The 21,471-nt window shown below is 40.5% G+C and overlaps 1 protein-coding gene across 3 annotated transcripts in view; it reads left to right on the forward strand.

Moving 5' to 3' along the window:
- The window catches only part of cdh4 (cadherin 4, type 1, R-cadherin (retinal)), a 414,572-nt gene that overhangs the window by 287,122 nt on the left and 105,979 nt on the right, over positions 1–21,471 (forward strand). For all 3 annotated transcript variants that reach the window (XM_084728666.1, XM_084728652.1, XM_084728660.1), the window contains exon 4: positions 10,250–10,476. In XM_084728666.1, the coding sequence (XP_084584792.1) occupies positions 10,250–10,476 (227 nt within the window). The remainder of the gene's footprint in view (positions 1–10,249; positions 10,477–21,471) is intronic.

The following is a 21,471-nucleotide window of genomic DNA, read 5'->3' on the forward strand; positions in this document are numbered from 1 at the left end:
TGAAACATGAGCACTGATGCACACAAATGCAGTTGACAGCACCTTCTCTCCCACGCACACACACACACACACACACCTATGAGAGCGCGGCAAGTGCATGACACCCGTACCCATTTATGCATCAGCTGTAATAATCGTATATGCAAAGAGCTCGTGTCACACACTCCCACTCCAGTGTCCCTCTTCTCTCTCTTGCGCTCTGTCTTTTTTATCTCCCTCACTGTGGCTCCCTCGCACGCACAGCCGCACACACACGCACACAGCGACACACACACACACGCGCGCACACACTTGAGTCGCAGTGGTTTCCTTTTGTGAGAGCGAGCTGTCAGAGGGAACTGTGTGGGCTTTTGTTAAAACAGAGAACTGCAGAGGCAGAGAAATTCATTTCCAACTGCGGCAAAAAAAAAGCCTTTTCAGGAAAGTCACATTGTACCTGCAGTGTTTTAAAAACAGCAGCATGTAAATTGAATTAGTTATGAGCATTCCTGTGGGGGCTCGGTGGGCTGGGTTTCAAAAGAGTTTCAAGGGTTGTGGATGTACTGCATGGGGAGCCTCGGGTTTGACTACAAGATGCTGCACTTTAGTTGTGATAAATCACGACATCAGAAAATAGATTTTTACATCTTTGCTTGCCAATCACGCCCGCTACCTCTGCAGTTACTTCGCCGCCCACTGGAAGGTGTAAACTTTTCTCATTTCTCCTGCCTTTCATACTTGGAGAGAATATTACAGCTCAAATGTCTCCTGAGTAGCTGCCGTAATGTCCCCGTCGTGTGAAAACCTTGTCTTTTTTTCATGTTGAAAATCACGCTCGAGGATTACACGCACCTTTAGGGTTTGTTTTAGTTCATCAAAACCTTGTAGTTCCCCAATGAGAGCATTTAAAAATGTTTGGCAGCTCAGCTGAAAACAAGGCTGTTCCTCAAAGCTGACATTTTTTGGGATAAGGTGCAGCTTTTTCCACAAGACTTTTTTTTTTTTTTTTTTAGTTCATTGCTATCAGCATATGGAATTCAAGGGTCTAATTTCCAAGTTAGTAAATTAAGCTTCTGTATTTCATTTCACAGAGGCACATTTGACGCAGTATAGCATTACAGAATTAATGCAGCTTATTGTGAGTGACACTTCTTATCAGAGCAGTAAACAAGTGCTTGAGCATCTTAGTATTTCATTCAATTTTTTCAGTTTTCTTTCTGCTGGTGAGTGAAATCTGATTTGTTAATGAATTAATTATTATAGACTTCATAAAATTAAAACCATATGTTTAAAATGGGCAAATAATCAAAATCCACTTTATTGTCAGTTCTGCCATATGCACAGGACATATAAATGATCAAAATGCATTTACTCTCAAACCCTTGGTGTAAATATACAAGGACTCAAACAACAACATCCATTGAAACCCCTGGGAACTCAAATCTGCTTTCTAACCATATAATTTAGGTTAACATAATATTAAGCATCTCAAAAGTATTAGAAATTATTTTTAATCCAAATTCAGAATATTGGAATTGAAGTTTTTGTTCACTTTCATATATTGGGTTTGAATTGGGTGTACTTGTGTGCGGACTTTACGCGATTAATTCCACAACCAATCATAGAAAATCCACATCAGTTGCCACGTTGGTGCCACAGAGTTTCTCTGCTCTTGCTGCTGCTCTCTTATTCTCTCTGAGTCTGAGCCAACTCAACAACACGTTATATCGCTCCAGACTCCTTTGACTCAAACACTTAGTGATTTTACCTCGCAGAAATCCATTGCTTAGCTTCTGCTAGATGACTGATCTAGATACTACTAGATGTCAGTCAAACATGGCACGCCCACACAGTCTTCAGAAGTGATCTAAACAACAAAGTGGGCTCTTCTTTGAACAAGGTTTTCCAATAGTTCTGAATGTATATTTTCACTCAGATCTTTGCGGATGGTTAAAGTAACCTTTGATACCATATAGGCATTTTGATATTAAAGGCCTGAGGCTATAAAAAAAATGCTGGAATAGAAACACTACTACTGTAAATACTAAAAAAAGTAACAAAAGACTAAAAAAGTAAAGAAAAAAATGAGAATAAGAGTTTCAGTATTTACAAGTTAAGCTGGGGACCCAGAGGAGCAAAAACAAGACACAAGTAAAACACTAACAAAAACTGTTAAGATAAAAAGGCACAGAAAAAGAACAAGAACTGTGATAATATGAACTGCAATGAATAATTATAATGCAAATGGAATAAATAGCACAAATGCAGGTGCACAGACGTGCAAGTGATATTTCATCCACAGAACGGGTAATGTGGTGCTTGTATGAGAAGTTTTTATGATTGTTGTTGATGGGTGACTGAGTTAATAATGATGACCTATCAAATTACATACAACACGCACACATAATACACTGAAGTCACAGAGCTTATTATGGGCTGAGATGTTTCAGTACTCTTTACAGCCTCTAACATACAATATGTTCTGTATTCAGTGTTATTTGACTCGTCAGTGGGCTCCGTGCTGCTGTCTATCACAGCCTCAGCCTGGCAAAAAATACTGTTATTTGCAAATTGAGTGGGTGGCGTTGATTTTCCTGTTGGCTTGAGGAAAGCAGCAGGGTACCAGAGGGAATGTTTACTTAGCACTGTGCCACGACTGGGATGAACAGCACCTTAACAAAAAGAGCTCCATATGCTCAGTCTGCATCTACAGTATTTACCAGCTTATATACCTGGCTCCCTAACCAAGTGAGACTTTTAACTGAAACTTTTCTGTCTGTTTCAAGTGCATAATAGGGGGGTATTTCATTTCCTACACCAATCCATTCATGTAGGGGAGACCAGGGACAGTAGTACCACTTTTTGTTTGAGCATCAGTAACTCTGTGGATGCAATTTGGTGAATTAAAACACTATGCAATTTTTGAATAAGCATTAGTGAAGAATACACTGTTTAGAATAAATTGTGCAATTTAAAATGACAAAAAACACGTTATGCGATGTGTCACATAAGGGGTTCAGTCACTGTCACAGTTGTGGTAAATGCAGATGGCTGCCGCTGGACTTTGTGGGCCCAGAACTGACAACATATTCACTTGACCCATACTTTGCCTTAAGTTTTCAAAGTATGCCACGCATGTAAAGCAGTAATTCTCATCATTTTAATGAACTATTACAACTATCCCCACCTTAAGCTGCCTCAAGCGCACATAGCTAACTGTTTATGGTAGCATAAATACAAAGCATCAAATGAAACTGGAGAAATGGCTACTTTAGGTTATGGAAGTCAAACCATTGTATCTGCTATAAAATGAACACAAACTTATTATACTTTATTTCAGTTACAATCTGATTCCAATATCTGAATTTGGATATCTGTCAATACCAATGCTATACCAATACCAGCGCTGTTTATTTATGTTTATTATTATTATTATTAGTATTATTATTATTATTATTATTATTAGTAGTAGTAGTATTAGTAGTAGTAGTCGTAGTAGTAGTAGCAGTAAGATTGCATAAGGCTAAAACTGAAGTGTAGTCTAGAAAGTTTGTGTAGTTTGTGTAATGTAACTTGTATGTGGGGTGAAGCAGGATTCTGGCTTGATACATTTGCAGCCTATAGGCTGAGAGACAGCCTTCATGTACATGAATTCCCATGATGCTTTGCTGAAAGTTTAAGTTAGCTATTTTATGTCCCAAAATGCCAATGTTACTTTCAGTTGATGTTTGTGTTTGTGAGTGCGGTGGCTAGTACATTTCTTCACTCCAGCTGCATTGTTTGAGAGTAATTTGGAATACCTTTCCCTTATATTACATGCTAATATATATAGTGCACAGTATATATAAAATACATAATATCAGGCCCTCATGCTGATAGCGGATCAGTCTCATCTCTATTTACATTTTTATTTTACTGCTACTTCCCCTGCATGCTCCCGAAGTAAATAAGAATGTATGATAGCTCTTTTCTAATTGATTCAACTCTTAATTTTACACCTAACTTGGTGTTACAACACTCCCCAGTCTCCCCCATAGTGTGTTTGCTGTCAGACATCTATTTTCGGTGTTTGTAGCTAATATCATAATCTTTATTTATAGACCATCCAAATCACAAAAACAAAGCACTTTGCACCTCATTAAAACATCAGATCAAATGAGCGGTGGAAGTGATAAATACAAGGTGTGGCATGCAGAAGAAAAACAAAAAGAAAACAGAAAAAGGGGGGCTAAGAACAGTAATAAAGGTTGTTACATAAAAGCAGGTCTATAAAAAGATTCATCTGAGTCTTAAAAATGATGTGTAAAATCATATAATCACTTCTAAAACCAGCTAACAAGTGTGTAACTGCTAAAATCAGCCATGATCTTGACCCTTTTTATGTCTTTTTTCATCTCTTTTAGCTCTTTTGTGCCGTTCCTCAGCTCACTTTAACAATTGTAATAACTGACCCACCAGGGTGCCCATTTTTATGTCTGCCTGGGTCGCTGGCTCAGACCGGCTGTCCTGGTTTGCATCTGGGAGAAAGAAAGTGAGTGCCTCAGTCTGCGGGGAATACAAGGAGAGGAGGATAGAGGAGGACAGGTGGAGTGGAGGGGGGTTAAACAGGGAGGAAATAAGGACAGTGAGAGGTAAGGAGGACTGGAGAACAAGGAAGCGGAGGAGACAGGGGGGAGATGGTGACAGGGTGAGGAGAGAACGGCAGGGGAGGAGTGCATGGTCGACAGGTGAACATGGTGTAGGCGGGTGCAGAGGGATGAGGGAGGCATGCTCCATGTGGATGCACAAAGCAGAGTTACTACCTGCCATCTACATTATGCACATGTAATGTGTCCATACAAGAGCAGTTTGGCCTCCTCTGGGGTATTGTCGTGGATTTACAAGCAGGGAGAGACAAAGAGCATAAGTGTGTCTCTGTCTGTCTTTCTGTGTGTGGGCGTGTGTGTGTGGAGAGGACTCAGTGGTTGGTGGTCACGGCTGCTTGCCTGCTCTGTTTTAGCCGCGTCTGTGCCGCGCTAGCCGCTCTGTTGGACAACATGTTCGAGTCCAGAGAGGAGCAGCCGAGCAGAATGACACCAGCCTCAGCAGCCTGCCAAACATCGCTGTGGATGGCAGGACGCACTAAAATATACAGGACAAGCACTCACACATGCACGCTGGCATACACACAGAGAGGCTTACACAGGGACGCACAGAGGCAGACCAACACACACACACACACACACATATATCTAGGCTGCAAAATAGAAGAGACGGAACACAAACACACATGCGCACTTGAGCTGGTGGGGTGGTTTAATATCCCTGATGTTTTCTTCATCAACTACAGTGAAACAAGGGATACACACACACATTTATACACTCACACATGAAGAAGATGAAGAAGGCAGTTGACACAGTTGATCTCAGAGTCAGAAGGCCGTTGGGGTAAAACCAGCAAGGCACAAAACTGTCTTGACTTTTGTACAGTTTACGGCTTGATTCTGTACTGATGTGATGACTGTTTGAAGCAACACTATCAGCCTTTACATAGAGCACATTAGCCATGCACACACACTGTCATCACTCACTGTATATTTTATATAGGAATATGCAGTGATATACAATATAGTGATACATACTGATGTTTCTATCCACATTTAACATGGCTGTACTTAGTACCTGTGTCATCTGTAATTGGATTTCATTTGCTCATGTTGTCTGACTGTGTATATACAGTACATTTTATCACATTTTAATGTCTTAAAGAGACTGTTCACCTCAAAATCATAAATACATATTTCCCCCCTGGCCTGTAGTGCTATTTATCCATCTAGATATTTGTGTGTGTGTGAGTTGCAGAGGTTTGAGATATCAGCTATAGAGGCAGCTGGCTTCTCTCCAATATAATGGGACTAAATGTTGCTCGAAGCACCAAAAAAATACATTTGAAAAATTCAAAAGCAGTGTCTTTTTCAAAAAATCATGACCCAGTCACTCAAGATAATCCACAGAGCTTGTTATGAGAAGTTTCATGGAAGAACCATTTTGTTTCTGCACCAGAACTACTTTTTTTTTCTACTACTTTTTTGTAGCTGAAATAGCTGATATCTTCAAAACTAGGCAACTAACACCAAAAAATATAGATGGATAAATAAGACTATATAGTATGTATTTTTGATTCTGTGGCAAACTGTCCCTTTAAACTGTTGTCACTATTATACATATTGCATTATATTATTTAATGCATTAATTCACATTTTAGTCCGTGCTGTTTGTATGGAGTGCGATCAGAAATGCATTCAAGCTTCAGGCTACAGAGAGGTCTTGAAAAATTGAAAACAGTGAGTTTTCCTGACAGCCTTCACCCTGACAGAGAGATGCATGGTGGGTAAACAAGGTGGCTTGAAATGTTGTGCCTTATTTGACATTTTGTTGATCTTCTAAATCAGAGTTTTTTTTTAAGCGGAGGCTTCAAACAGTTTCAGGCAAAATATATTATATTAGTTATCAAAGGGAGATCACATTGAATTGTCTAAATTTGTGTGATTTCATTAAAGAAATAGTCCAGAAATATAGAATTGGTGGAATTTCATTGTTTTTCCTAGAGTCCGTAACGAATATATACTTTTGGACAGACATTTTTATGTGTTTGGTGTAGTCTGAAGTTATGCTACCAGCAATATTATGCTATCTTGCCTCGACTGTTGAATGTTTTTGGGATCATGTAACACAATCATGATGATGTTTTTAACATTACACAGAGCTGCCTTGGTCGCTGTCCACCTTTGTCTGTAACTTATTAGTTGTTAGTTGTTGTTAGCTGTTGTTGTTACTGCATAGTGGTAAATCTATGCCGGCATAGTGTCCAGCAGTTATATATTGTAATTGTAATTTCCCCAGAAATAGTATTCACCTCATGCACTATAGGTTTCATACTAAGGTTTCGGATGTACTAAAAACATCTTACATAGTTTTTTTGCTTCATAATTAGCATGTGAGTATGGGATTTCAGATGAAGTGTGTTAGCCAAGCTAACAACTGACAATAATTCTGTTTAGTAACATTAAAGAGTGATTTAAATGAAGTGTAACCATGGTAAGTGAAGTACACTTGTACTGTATTGTGACAGTAACTGCCATGAAAGCCTTAGTCTAAGCACTAAGACAAGCTAAGAGGCATTATGCAATGGTCCTAAATGTACCCCTTAGCGTAGGGAAATATTTAGCTTAAGGTACCAACTTAAGTTTGAAACTTAATGTAGTTTATGCAGCTGGGCACAGATGTTTAACGCTGAGAAAATTACGGTTTATTTTATACTTTGTAACATATCCTTATCTGTCTTTTTCTGTTTGCTATAGTATCTTCATCTTCGTCTTCTCTTTTTATCCTACCATCTCCCCGTCTGTCTCAGACACATAGTTCCTCTATCAGAATTGTGTCTCAGCATTGTCTCTTTCTACTGCTTTCATCTCCATTTAACAGTGTGGCAGATTAGATCCCACTACCTGATTTGAATGTGCTTTGTGAACCGCATTTTTAATGAACAGCAGAGCATTCATGAATATCTTTACACTAAGTAGATGTGGTAGGATTCAGGGTCATGGTCCCAGCCCCTCGCGGGTACATACCAGTAGGTGGTGAATGGTAAACTGAAAGATGCCTTCACAAAGAATCAAGGACAATCCTTTAACAATGCTGCACAATGGCAAAGCTTCACAGACCACACGTGTGTTCCCATGCCAACTGGCACCACCGCCACAGCACACAAGGCAAGAGACAGACCCTCAGAGACCTCGCCGGCTTTATTGTACAATTAAGATCGAAATTAATATATGCACCAGCTGAGGACAGACATTCTTAAAGTAGCTGAACTTCCTCCTCCACACACACAGGCAGGAACACACACACACATTCATAAGCAGCGCAATGCAGTGCACGTGTCCTTAAGCCTCGCTTCTCCAGCTGCACCACTAGAGACCTGTCTAAGTGACAACAATTAGCCAGCTCAGTTCAAGCTAATTGAAGTCATTTACATAATACATGCCTGCCATCACAATTCATCTGTGGACAATTCAAGCAGGTCTGTGTCATATTGTCACAACCTGATGTTAAATCGCCCCCCGCCTTGATAAATGATCCCCAAAGTAAAGCAGTCGCTTATCACTCACATAAGGGACATTCTCCACTGGGGCGTATTTTTTTTAATGAAAATATGGATGGCATTTGCCAACGCAGACAGATGCACGCACGTCCTCAAAACCGTGTTTACCATCCGTCCCATTACGCATGCAATTACTCAGAGCTTGAAAACAAGCGGCCTCATTTGTGTGACGCTAAGCTGCAGTGGCCGAGCAGATCTCATGCTTTATTGGCCCGTTGTTTGGGAGCTGTTTTTGACAGGAAGCTGGGCGATAAATTAAATAGATGGCTTGATAAAAAGCTTGCTGTGCAGAATTCTTCACGCTGGATTTTTGAAAAATCACGCTGCCATAGCTCATAACAGGCGATCTGTTCCCTGGGTGATTTATGAAATCAATTTGTCTTGTTATCAGCAGCCAGAGTTTGTGAGATAACATCAGTGCACATGCATTTCAACTTGGGGGTACAGGGAGACGGAGGAGGGTGTGTATGTGTGTGAGAGTTAACATAATAGACATGTTGAAAACAACAATCAGTCATTCTCAGCATTCATGCCTTTGCATCACGCTGTGAATTGTGGGACAATGATGCATTGAGTGTTGATTAAATTTGGCAACGGAATGAAAGGATTTTCCAAATAGTCGTGTGTGAGGCTCCGTAGGATTCTCCTAGTTTTGTGTGGTGTGGTGGCAGAGTCGTGTCAGCTGTCACTGGAGAATTTGCACTGATGCACTCAGCCCAACACCATCGCCCCACCTGTGTGTCTGTGATGTGTCCCCATCTGACCCCTGCACTCGTGTGGGGTGGAAAGACTGCAAATGCCTCCTATAACCAGACCATCCTCCCATTCTGCTCATACTCATACTAGGTCTGGATGATATATATTTGAAAAAATGAAATGAAAAATGAAAAGAAAAAAATGAAAGTGAAATTTAATGTTGATATTGATACGTTTTGATCATATAGCTCAAAAAAGTGGCTGAAGTGATAAAAATACGTTTGTTGTAATATTTGTCTTGGTCCAGGTGGTGTTCCTGCACAGATTACACACAGCAGTGTTCATCCATCCATCCATCCGTCCATCTATTTTCTTACGCATATCTAGGGCTGGGTTGCAGTGGCAGCAGGCTAAACAGACGTCCCTCTCCCCATCGACAATTTCCAGCCCCTTCTGGGGGATCCTCAGGCATTCTAGCAGTGGTTCTGCTCTGCACCCCCTCTGGATGTCCAACCCCTCACCCTCTGATAGTCGCCTGACTTCAAAAACCTTAAGAACTGCTGTACCGTCAAGCCGATCTGCCCTTTTTTTCACGATTTCCTCTCTGCCTGTGCTCATTTTGTTACTCCATGCTGTACCCGGTGTTGTTGTCACATGCTGATGGTGCAACCAAACAACACATCTGCTAAAAATTAGCTATGTGAGTGTCACTCATAACACCTCGTGATGTGATAGGCTGTTTATGAACCAGGTTATATTCATTATCTGCTTTCACGGTGGGTTGGATGTAATGCATTTAATTGGCCTAATGAACATTTTATCAAACCATTTTCTTGTTGCTGTTGATGATGTGTGCATCACCAATTCTTACAGCTATTGTTGTATCACCTAGGCCTAACACATACGGTTCATTGCTCTGGAAACAGAAATAGCAGTATAGTTTGAGTGTGCAAACATGAGATTCCTCACAGCTACTTTTCTTTTGTCTCAGTCAAGCAGAACCCTTCAAATGTCATTCAAGCCTGTGCTCCATGTGCTTGGCAGCAGAGCAGGGAGTGCAATCGGCCCAGTCAGCCTAATGTGCTTTAGACCTTCTCTTCATGCTTTCCCTGGAGAAGCTGAAGGAAATGCTGTTTTGACATTGCTATCTGTCTAGTTTGAGAAAAGAATGATATGAAAAAGAATTAGGTTCCCTCCCGTGTATTCCAGTTCAGGAACAGATAAGCAGTTTGTTTTGCCAAAGACGTCAAAGCGGGGAATCAAAAGTGACAGCAGAAGGGATGAGATATTTCAAGATACGTCTTGATGGATGCAGGTTAATCTTAAGCCTGCCAGATGTGTCAAGGATTTGTGAACACCTCATGGAGTAAATCTCACTGTGCTGCTCTCTAATTCTGTTCCCCTCTCTCCCCTTTCTGTCCGTCTCTGCAGTTAAGTTTGAGGATTGCCAGCGCAGCCGAGAGGTGGGCTTTGTCAGCAACGACCCCAACTTCAGCGTGAGGCCTGATGGGACAGTGTACGCCGAGCAGGAGGTGGCCAACCTGTCAGAGCCTGTACAGTTCATGGTGACGGCCCGGGGGCTCCATGACCCGCACATCTGGGAGACCACTGTTAAGCTAGCCCTGGCCGGACATCCTCATCCTTTGCCCCTAACAAAGGTAACAAAGGAGGACAAATTCAGGCCCCTCTCCAAGGTGTTGATGTTGAGTTAGGTTCTGTTAATGTGATGACATAATTTTATACTGCTGCATTTATTGTTTGGTTGTTTTAGTGTTGAGTTCTGATAGCCAGGTCCATTTGAAAGCCAGGCCCCAGTGTCGAAAACATTCAGGTGGCAGGCTTTTCATTTTAAAGAACCAGTATGTAGGATTTGGTGGTGACTTTGCCAGGTTGCAAACACGTTGCCTCAACCTCCCCTTCCAAGTATGTAGAAGAACGTAGGGCGGTCATAAAACCTGCCATATGTCACTGTAGAAACATGGCGATATTGTGACAACCTCAGGCCTATTTCCTGTTTGGTTGCTGGTGTCAAAATGGGGGCTCATCCAGGAGTGTAGTTAAGCAAGTTTCAGAAGAAATAAGTGCACATCATTTAAATATTTTATCCTTATTATAAACTTTATAGTTCTGCATTGGAAAGTCTGGTATCTGGAGCAAACAGATTGTGATTAAAGAAGGTGTAGAAGCAAGTCTTTCAAAGTGTCAGATGGAATTGATTAACATATTAATCAGCATCTCTACATCTCATTTCACATTGTAGCAACTGGTTGTGAAAATCAGTGTGAAAACAGTTTCTGCCTAATCAGGCAACAAATGGTGATTCCAAATCTTTGTTTTAGTTATTTTCATCTTTAGTTGCTTGCAAGTGTTGACAGCTAAGCCTAATTATATTTGATAAGAGGATTTGAAACTGGATTTGGATTCAATAAAAATGCTTTTAAATCCCAAGCCTAGGTTGTTTTCTGATGAGATGGGCTTTGTTGTTTGTTGCAGAAAGTGCAAAGCATCTTCTCAGTTAAAGCAGAGGATCAATTTACAAAACAATTAAAATACGACTGAAATGTGGTAAATGCAATAAACTTTATTGTCCAAAATGATAACAGGGCACTGAACCAGTAGACTTTCACTATTTTTTAAAAATTTTTCTAAATGCATAATACAAATAGAACAATATATATATTAAACTTAAATGCACATGGAAATCCTGCAGCTAAGGGTCTGTCAAAAATCATAGTGTGAAGTGACATGGGATCATGGGAGATGTTACCTTCACTGATAAACAACCACCATATCTAATTCAAATCTGACAAGACTCAGGCAGAAATCATGTTCACGTTTGCCAACTTCCTTCCTCAATCTATGACATGTCCAATATATCCCATGTTGTCCCGGAAGTTATAGCAACTGCTAGCTGTAAACAAACCATTATTATGAGTAAATTATGGATATCTTGAACATTGTTTGAAACATGTGGGATAATGTTTAATAAGAACACAACTCAACAAAATATATAACGTGTCTAGTGTGAATTGACATTTCAATGTGGGAATATTACATATTATAGCTTTTAGGAAAAAAGATCAAATATACATAAAATGCTGCCTATATAGCTACAAAATTAAAACAATCCACATCATGTTCTTTAAGAGAAAAAAATTCATATAGGCGCATATCAGACGACATATATGCTATTACTGATTTAGACCGACACAGCTGTGATAGGCCAGTTTCGGGCCAATAATATTGCTCAGCTGATATATTGGCCTGCACACAGTCTTTGTGTTTCCAGCTGTTATTAAGGTACAGTTTTGTAACGGTGCATGCATAGCCATTAAGATCCAGTGCTTCTCTGTGTGTGACAAGTAGAGACATGGCTCTATTTGCTACCAAAGTTCTATTAGCTAACAGAGACTGTAAAACTGCACAAGGCAAAACGTATAGCCACTGTTACTGACTTCCACTACCAGGCTGCACTTTGTTGAGCGACAAACCCATTATCATTTTTCCTGCACTACTTGTTGAACGCCATTGGGCTTAATGTTCAGTCATGTTTCTAATCATGACAAAAAGCCCAAGACTCATGTAGCTAAAGCAATTGCAGAGTGGGGATTAAAATTCTGCCCACTCCTGGCAGTGCAATAATGGAGACTGGGAAATAATTGACATTGATTGAGCTAATGTTCCACTCTGGCGGAGTCTGCGAGGACCAGGTGATGTAGTTTCACCGTATAATTATGTTCCCCACATTGCCGAGCTGGAGAAAGATTCAATAATTGAACAAGAAATAAATGTGTTTTCTCTAATCACATGGAAATTTGAAAAACTGTTTTCATATGTACAGTACAGTATGCATTTTCTTCTCCAGAATAGTGTTTACATGTGTTCTTGTCACTCTCTCCTCAGCTGCTATAAATAGGTGCTACTGTAGAATTTAGTTCCAATCTCCTGGTACTCCCTGAGGAAAAATAAAAATAAAGACATGTTTCATTAGACCATAATCATAAAAATATGCGGTTATTAAAATACAGGATATGTTACAGAATAAGGTGAGACAAGTAATAACTTTTTGAGGAAGAAAAAATATGGAAAAACACTTTCACAATTTCATGTTGCTGCTTGTTACTGTACTGTCCAATACTGCCATTTCATCTGATGGGCCCACATTGTTAAAACTGTATCAAATGTAAGGAACAGAGTGAATCATTGAGTGACAACCTCCACACGGCTGACAAATCACCCTTTTAAACAGTTTGTCCTCACTGACATCTACTATTTATGACTTGAGTGGGAAGACAGACATTTCCAAGTGATCATAGTTTTACTGTAGACTTATTCTGTCTGGTTGACTCATTTTTTGTTACACTTCGTGCTATCAGAGTTGAACATTTATTCAGCTGCCACTATATCCCTTCACTTGGCATGGATGAGGCAGAAAATCAGTTCATATAGAGCGGCAGAGCCCGGCTTGAATCTGTGACCTGTGAGGACCTGCACAGAAGCCTCCGACTCTGTGGACAAGGTTGTGTTGTTCAGTCCCCCTTGACTTCCGGTTCCCTGCTGCCTTCCCCCGTCTGGCTCCTTCAATTGGAAAGTTTGTATGTTTGAACCTCTGGCTGTTAGACAATGTGTCTCCACTTCCTACCACTGTGCAAAACCAAAGCCAAAATATACCAGATATGGGCACTGCTATCTCATACTGGTGATTTAATTTGGAGCCAAAGTCTCTGCAGCAGGGATATAGGTGGGTGCTACGGTATCAAGGTCCAGCCCGCTGACTCAACTGCAAGGAGGGCTTAGCTCCAATCATGACATGAAACATGTTTTTATAGCATCAAATTACTCATTCAAACTAAACTGACTGAAAAAATAACACTTAAATATACATCAGAGTGATAAGAACTACATATAATGACAGAAACAATGTTAGAGAAAAATATATGTGGCATGTATTTTGATGTTTTAGTTTGTGTCATGTCCCATCTGCTAACATGGAGGAGATTGAGTTCATGACCAATACTGCAGCCAGCCACCAGAGGGCAATGGAGATGCTTTGGCTTCATTTTTTTTTTGGGGGTGCTGTCATGTCATCCATCTTTAAACACAGTCAGTAGTTTGAAAGTTCAGGAAAACACTTATAGCCCAACACAAACGCATAATTAAAACATTATTACCTATAACCACAACAATTTATGACATGGTCGTGCTTTACATTAAATGCTAACGTCAGCAACATTACATCTTACAATGATAATATACTGTATATAATAATATGCAAAAAATGATAGTGTTACAACTAGGTGAAAAGTCATAGCCAAAATGAATAGTGCTGCTACTGATGACAAACAAATAGGAGGGAAGCCACGAATGTCACATGACCCACAAACTGACAGGACACAATCCACAAATGTTGTTTCCCCCATATAGTACAAATGGAGGCACAAATGTATAAATAGCACTTTATATTTAGTTTTATAAGGAAATTATTTAAGTTTAAGTGAAATTAAAATATGTGTTAACAAAGTAAGACATTACACAACACAAATAAAAAAAATACATGTCCAACACAACCTTCCATAGAGTACATATACTGCATAGATTCTGATGGGGAAATTAATTTTTGTACCAAATTTTAATATCATAACGTAAATGTGCCTGTCAGTTGTTTGTCAGTTGTTTGTCAGCTGTGTAATAACAAAACTGTGTGTCTGAATCCGTTGTGTGGAATATATTTGTCCCTACAATCACAAACATAGAGAATAAAGTTCCATCCTGTCTAACTGTGATGCTGTAAATTTTACTTGTTTGCCAAAATAAACTTGTGGGTTTGGACACTTTCCAATTAAAGGTACCGAGTAGATGTAACAGTAGCAGAGGCAGCAGCAGTGAGTTAGAAAGCTAAACTGTCCTGTTTGTTCTCCTGTGATATATAGCATTCTAAAGTGGGGAAGTCAGTGAGTCAGTTAACAGAAGAGCACTGTGGGCAGTTTAGTGCAATGACTCCACGTGATTTCTGGGAATTGAAGTTAAGACTTATCAGTGTTATCAGTGCACTGCAGTGTTTTTGAACTGCGTGGCCCATTTCCCTTTTCCAGTTCGGTAAACACACACACGGAAGTGAGGAGTTGTTATCTGAGCCCATCCCTTTGTTCTGGAAGTCAATAGTTATTTCAGAAAAGGGGAAATCATAATCGCATCACCTAACCGCAACCTATCTCTGCGTAATCAACATGGCAGCAGCAGCAGGGGGATACAAACAGCTCAGGATATCCTCTTCTTCCCAATGGCGATTAAAAGACAGACAGCTCAAATACCAACTCATTTTGCTCACTTGCTTGCAGATAATGTGTGTAAAGAGAGATGCTGTAGTGTAACAAACACGTAGTATTTGCACTGTGACTGTCTTCTCTTGCTATGCTTGCTTTGTTGTATAGCGCCTGTGAGAGTGCATTGATTTGCTTTTAATAACTGGTTTAGTTTCTGTCTGTGCTGTTTTAGTAGCTGAAATTAGCATACTTGGAATGTGCTCCATGATCGACCAGCTCATTTTGGTATTTAATTTTCCTGTGTACAATACCACAGCAATTGAAGTGTAGAGCATCTTTGGCCTGAGAGCCCTTTCCGCTGTGTTTATGTACTCAGGCTATCGCACCTCACACAGGTAGGGCCTCTCGTTGAGTGCTCTCCAACTCGTACTGATTTCATGGCACGTTGGTTTGCCTTCTCCACCAGCTTAGAGCCCATCAGTTATGCACCACTGGATTTGGAGTCGACCGGTTGCCGGAGCGGGTTTTAGTGCTTACTTGATTTGCATTTTTACCGCGCTCTCCCCAGACAGTCTCACCTGTTCAAGGTAGATTACAGCAAAAGGCCGGCAGCAGGGTGGAACGTGGGACCCCTGGGGGCCCACTGGTCGTTGAAAAGCAACACCAGCAGGGTTGGATGGCGGCTGTGTGCTTTAACTTTGTGATTATAGCCTGATTATGTTGACAGTCCACACTGGAAAGCTGCAAGTCTCAACAGGCAAATAGCTGCTGCGAGAATTTCAATACTTTTTATATAAAGTTCGATTTAAATGTTAAGTAACATTTCATTTGAAGGGCTGTGCATAAGACTGTTATTACACTTTTATAACCATGTCATAACAGCTGTTATGAACATGAAGGATGTTTATGACGCACAGAGTTGTCTTTGTTATGACAACTTGACATTATCAAATTTAAATAAAAAAACAGTTTAGATTTATGTTTTTTTTTTAACATTACAACTGGCCTTATAACATTTAACAACATCTAATGATGTCTCACTTTATGTTACTGCCACTTGTACTTGTCAGGGAAATTATTCATGACACCAACACAAAAGCGTTTGACAGTGTAATAATACTTAAAGGCGTCGTTATGACAAGTTCAAAATGTAGCACTTGATGTGAGGTCAAGGAAAATATTAATGACACCCTGAAAATCTGCATGTCTCAACCGACAAATAGCAGCTATGAGACTTTCAGTGTTAGATACCACTTTATTTGATTCAATGCTTAGTTGAAGGAGTGTGCATAAGACTGTCTTTACACTGTAATAACCATGTCATGACACCTGTTATGAGCATGATTATTATAAATGACTGTCTTCAGTAAGTGTCATTTGGTCAGTTATGTAATTTTTAATGCAAAGTCAGTGTAATTAAGCATAATGACACCTTTATGCCAAGTCCAAAATGTATCACTTGACTTGAGGTCAAGGAAAATATTCACAACGTGCTTATAAAGGTCCCATGTCAAGTCAAGTTGTCATGACAGACATTGACAGGTTATGTTGCCTTGGTTAATGTCAAGTTGTTATAACAAAGGCATTATTGGCTTGATAAATGTCCAGTTGTCATAACACCTACATCTCAAGCAATGTCAACTTTGTATTAAAAATGATATAAGTAACAGAATGGCACTTAATGTCATGTCAGAAATATTCATAATGACTCCTTCATGTTCATAACAGTTGTCATGATATGGCTATAACAGTGTAGCAACAGTCTTATTCACAGCCCTTCAAATAAAGTGTTAGCAAATGTTATTTTTCTTCACTTTAGTTTTTAAGAGATCTCAAGGGAGAACATTCTCCGTACTGAAGACGAGCACTCTGATCTCTTTTTTTGTTATCATAGTGAACCAGCAAAGGGAACTGCAGCACTAAAGACATAAAAAAAATAACATCAAAAGACCTGAATCAAATGTTTTCAGAGCCACACAGAACAGAGAATGGGCAATGAGCACATACTCTTATTGTATTGTTCTGCCTGTTTGTCAGACTGATAACCTCCAGATGTCAGCTCCAGGGCTCGGGGGCTGCAGGCCTGAAGAATGCCCAGGCACCGTGCAGGCTGCCTGGGAGCAGAGAGCTGCCAGCTGGCCCTTGCTGCCTCAGGGTTTCAGGGACACACTAACTGACTCCTTGTCATGTGTTTGAGCACACACACACACACACACACACACACACACACACACACACACACACACACACACACACACACACACACACACACACACACACAGGGACAAATACACCCGCACATATGTTCATGCATTATTTTTACACGTTTGTACGTGTGCACACATGCTTGCATCAAGGCCAGCACACATGATTTCCCATATGCGCACGCAGGCATGACCGAACACATGCACATACTGTATTCGTACAGACACACACACACACACACACGTACACACACAGTAAAAGATCCCCCAACCCTAATAAGCACCTACCTTCCTGGCGGCCCGTAGAGAGCTTGTTCCAGTTTTCCCATCTTTCCTTTGTAACTCTGCTGTTGTCACAATGCCAACAGCCTGTCATCTGCCATGCTGTTTGAAAGTGACAGTCACATGCAGCCACTGAGCTGATATCATCCACAAGCAGACTTACAATAAAGGACTTCTCCCTTTCATTGTCTCTGCCCGTGTCTGTCTGTCTGTCTGCCTGACCATCTCTTCTTCATTTCTGTTTTGGCAACATTTCCAAAGGAATGTTGAGGCCCAACCAGTCGGAAGCTTCAACCTCGTTATCGTCGGGCCTGTGGGGCTGCCTTCGTCAGCGGGCTGATTGGCGTGTAAAGCAGCCATTAATTTATTGTGTTTTTATGCCAATAGCAGGGAAGGAAGATAAGGAAGTTATCATGGTGGCAGCACAATGACTGAGCAGAGATGAGGAGGAGCAGTGCTGAAGCATATGCTGGACATTAAGGCTACATTCACACTGCAAACAAAAATGGCCCAAATCTGATGTTTTTTTCTTAAATGATTCATATCTTTTTTCTTGAAAGTGTAAACAGCACAAAAACACTTCTTTAACATCACTCTCAACTGAAATCTGTTCCTGTGAAGCCACTCACATCACAGTCCTATCACTCTTAGCTCCAACTCTGCCTCCACATACACCTCTGTACAGACAGTGCGGCCATTGCTCCACAAAAAGCCGTGATTTAAAAAAATGTTTCTCTGTTTCTTCTCATCCTTATCCTCATCATCATCTGCTCATGAATTACTAATAAGTGGCTTCCATGTTTGGTTGCACTGTGCTGTGTGTGACGTCTTTGGTCTTGTTCATTTGAACATGACCAGCTCACACTGGAAACTGATACTGGCCGCATTTAAAATATTATGTGAGACAGAAAAACAAAAATAAATCACATATGAGCAATTAATCAGTTTTGAGCACAAAGGCTCGTAGTGTGAACATATCCTTACATTTCCTATATCTGGCCTGCAAAGGTGGAAATTAAATATGTAAAACAATTCACTTTTTTTTCTTTTTTTCCACTTTGAGTTTCCAAAGAAACATTGCATACAAAAGTACAGGAAAAAAAACAATGCACCTTTTAAAACCTAGTTTAGAAGTAGTTTGTTGCTTTAACAAACACTGTGTTGCACTTAGCATCTTTTTCATTCAGTTTAACTATCCTAAATTCCCTCTGGTTAAACAGGCTGAGTTCTGAGTCGCGTAACCAGTGAATGAGCAAATTAGCCAACTTAGCCTAATTATCCTAATAATGAAATTATGATCTTAATGATTGAACAATGCAAACACTCATAAACTTAAACTTTTATTAGGTTGTTTAAAAAAAGCCACATCACAATGATATACTTTTTTCATATATATAGATAATCAAAGGGCCGGATTGAGGTTGTTAAAGGGCCGGATTTGGCCCACAGGCCGGCAATTGATATATGTTCTAACAGTCCATATGCACTGACACAAACACGGTCCTGATGATTCATCGTCATCTGCCAGAGAGCACGCTGTTGATACTCTGTTGTATGTTTGCTTTTTTTTACATGCTTGTTTGTTTTCCCTTGTTTTTTGTTTGTTTCAAATGGGCATCTGCAAATGCACACACAGCCACAGAGTCACACACACACACACACACACACACACACACGTTCACAGGCAGAGACTAATTCCACCTGCCGCCCGTGGAGGGGGGCTGGCAGCACCCTGCCTCCCCCGTGCCAGTTGGTACCTGTGAGTGTTTTGGATGAGTGGCGCTGGAATGAGAGTTATCTTATCTGGGAAACACATCTGGTCCCCTCGTTCCTCTTTCTGTCCTCTAACCATCCACCCTCCACGTCAGCCTCCTGCCCGGCTAAACCCTCAACTCCTGGCTGACCGGAGGTCTGCTCTGAGCTCGCAGTCCAACCCTCTGAGCTGTGAATGTGTGAAGTTGAAACAAAAGATGAAAAATATACACTGCGTTTGCTCAGGTCTAGCTTACAGTCTGCAAAGCAGGTGTACATTGATAGGATGAACTGCCGGCCTGTGTTTGGCATGGTGACGCATCCACGGTTGCTGGTGTGCACATGTGTGTCTTCGCCCGTATGACTGCGTTGTGTGTGTTCCAGGTGTGATGAGCAGGAGGATTTCCACTGTGTTTCAGGTGACAGCGGCACACTGCCAGTGAGTGTGTGTGTGTGTGTATGTGTGTGTGTGTGTGTACGTGGGGCACAGAGACAACAATAGGATTAGGTGGATTACAGCAATACAACCATCTTACACAGGAGGACACCATAGAGGATCGGGAAAAAACACTCAGTCTTTTACACACTCTTCTAACCCTCATTTCACCAGGCAAGATGAGTAAGAACACAATCTTCTCTCTGCAGCTGTAGCTGGAGGGGTTTATATACAGTCATCTGTTACTACATAGGAGCTGCCCATAATACTTTGGTCCTGTATGATGTTCAGAGATACCTCAACTTCAAAAATAACAAGTAGTACACACAAATCAAATAAATCAACAAAGGATTCTGAACTGAGTAACACTCAAGTAAGTGAAAAGTCTCCACACTAGCTGTGGTTACATGGACAATATTTCTTCAACCTGTTTGTAATCACCCTGATTAGAGATTCAAACATTACTGTAGACAAGAACGTTAAATAAAGTGATCTGATAGGGTGTGCATTTACATACCCCAAAGCATTTAGTCAGAAGAACTTTTTGACATGTTCACAATTGTTCCATCCACTGTGCATCTGAAGCAGAAGCATCTGATGTAGAAGCATCCGACAAAGAAGCATCTGATGAAGCATCTATAGATGAAGCAGCATCTGACAAAGTATCTGAAGACAAAGAAGCATCTGAACACGAAGACATATATCTGATAAAGCAGTATCTGAAGACAAAGAAGTATCTGAAAATGAAGGACCATCTGATGAAGCATCTGAAGACAAACAATTATCTGAAGAAACATCTTAAGGTGAAGAATCATGTAAAGACAAAGAAGCATCTGAAGATGAAGAAGATTCTGAAGAGGAAGACACATCTGATGAAGCATCATCTGAGGATGAAGAAGCATCTGACAAAGGAGCATCTGAGGAATCATTTGAAGATGAAGGAGCATCTGAGGAGGCATGTAAATGAAGAAGCATCAAAATACAGACAAAACATCTGAAGATGAAGAAGGAAGAAGAGGAAAAAGAATCATCTATGGTTCAGTGGATTCTAGCTTTGTTCACCTTTTCAAACACTTGTTTGAACAAGCTTTTTAACCATTGAGATGTTCAACAGTCCTTAAATATTTTTAGGTCTTTTTAGGTCTTGTACCAGTTTTGTTTTGCTACCGCCATGTTTCTGTCCCTCCCAGAAAGCTAATGTCACCTGTCATGTTACCAACATGTGCAGAAAGAATGTATTATTCCAACCAGCGAGAAACGATTAGATTAAGATCTGACGTGGTTATTAGGTGCTAATATTTTCCCATTGAACAGATAATCAGAGATTTACACCACCCCTCTCAAACCAATGGAAAGTTCTTCCTGATCGGGCCAATCTCTTCCAGTTGAGGTGTTCACATGAGGCATTCTTATTCTAACTGGGATTTTATTCCAATTATTAGTGGAATATTATGGTTCATCTAAACACAGCTACTGTATTTTTACTTTTTTTTGATAAAAGAGTATCTCACCAACTGCGTGTGACATTTTGAGTTGCTCATCTTCTAAGCGACTGCTGCATGGATGAAACTGCAGGGCGGCCTCCTGTTTCTCTGCTCCCCTTGTTATTACACTGGTATTTCATCAATACCTGTTTTTATGTGATGATAGGCTACTGTCAGCGCAAAGTGTCACATTGTTTTCTGTCTTCAGCAGGGACAAAGAGGACGGGGACAG

Source organism: Lutjanus erythropterus, chromosome 2, assembly GCF_056507025.1.
Source record: "Lutjanus erythropterus isolate fLutEry1 chromosome 2, fLutEry1.hap2, whole genome shotgun sequence".
Classification (NCBI taxonomy): Eukaryota; Metazoa; Chordata; class Actinopteri; order Lutjaniformes; family Lutjanidae; genus Lutjanus; species Lutjanus erythropterus.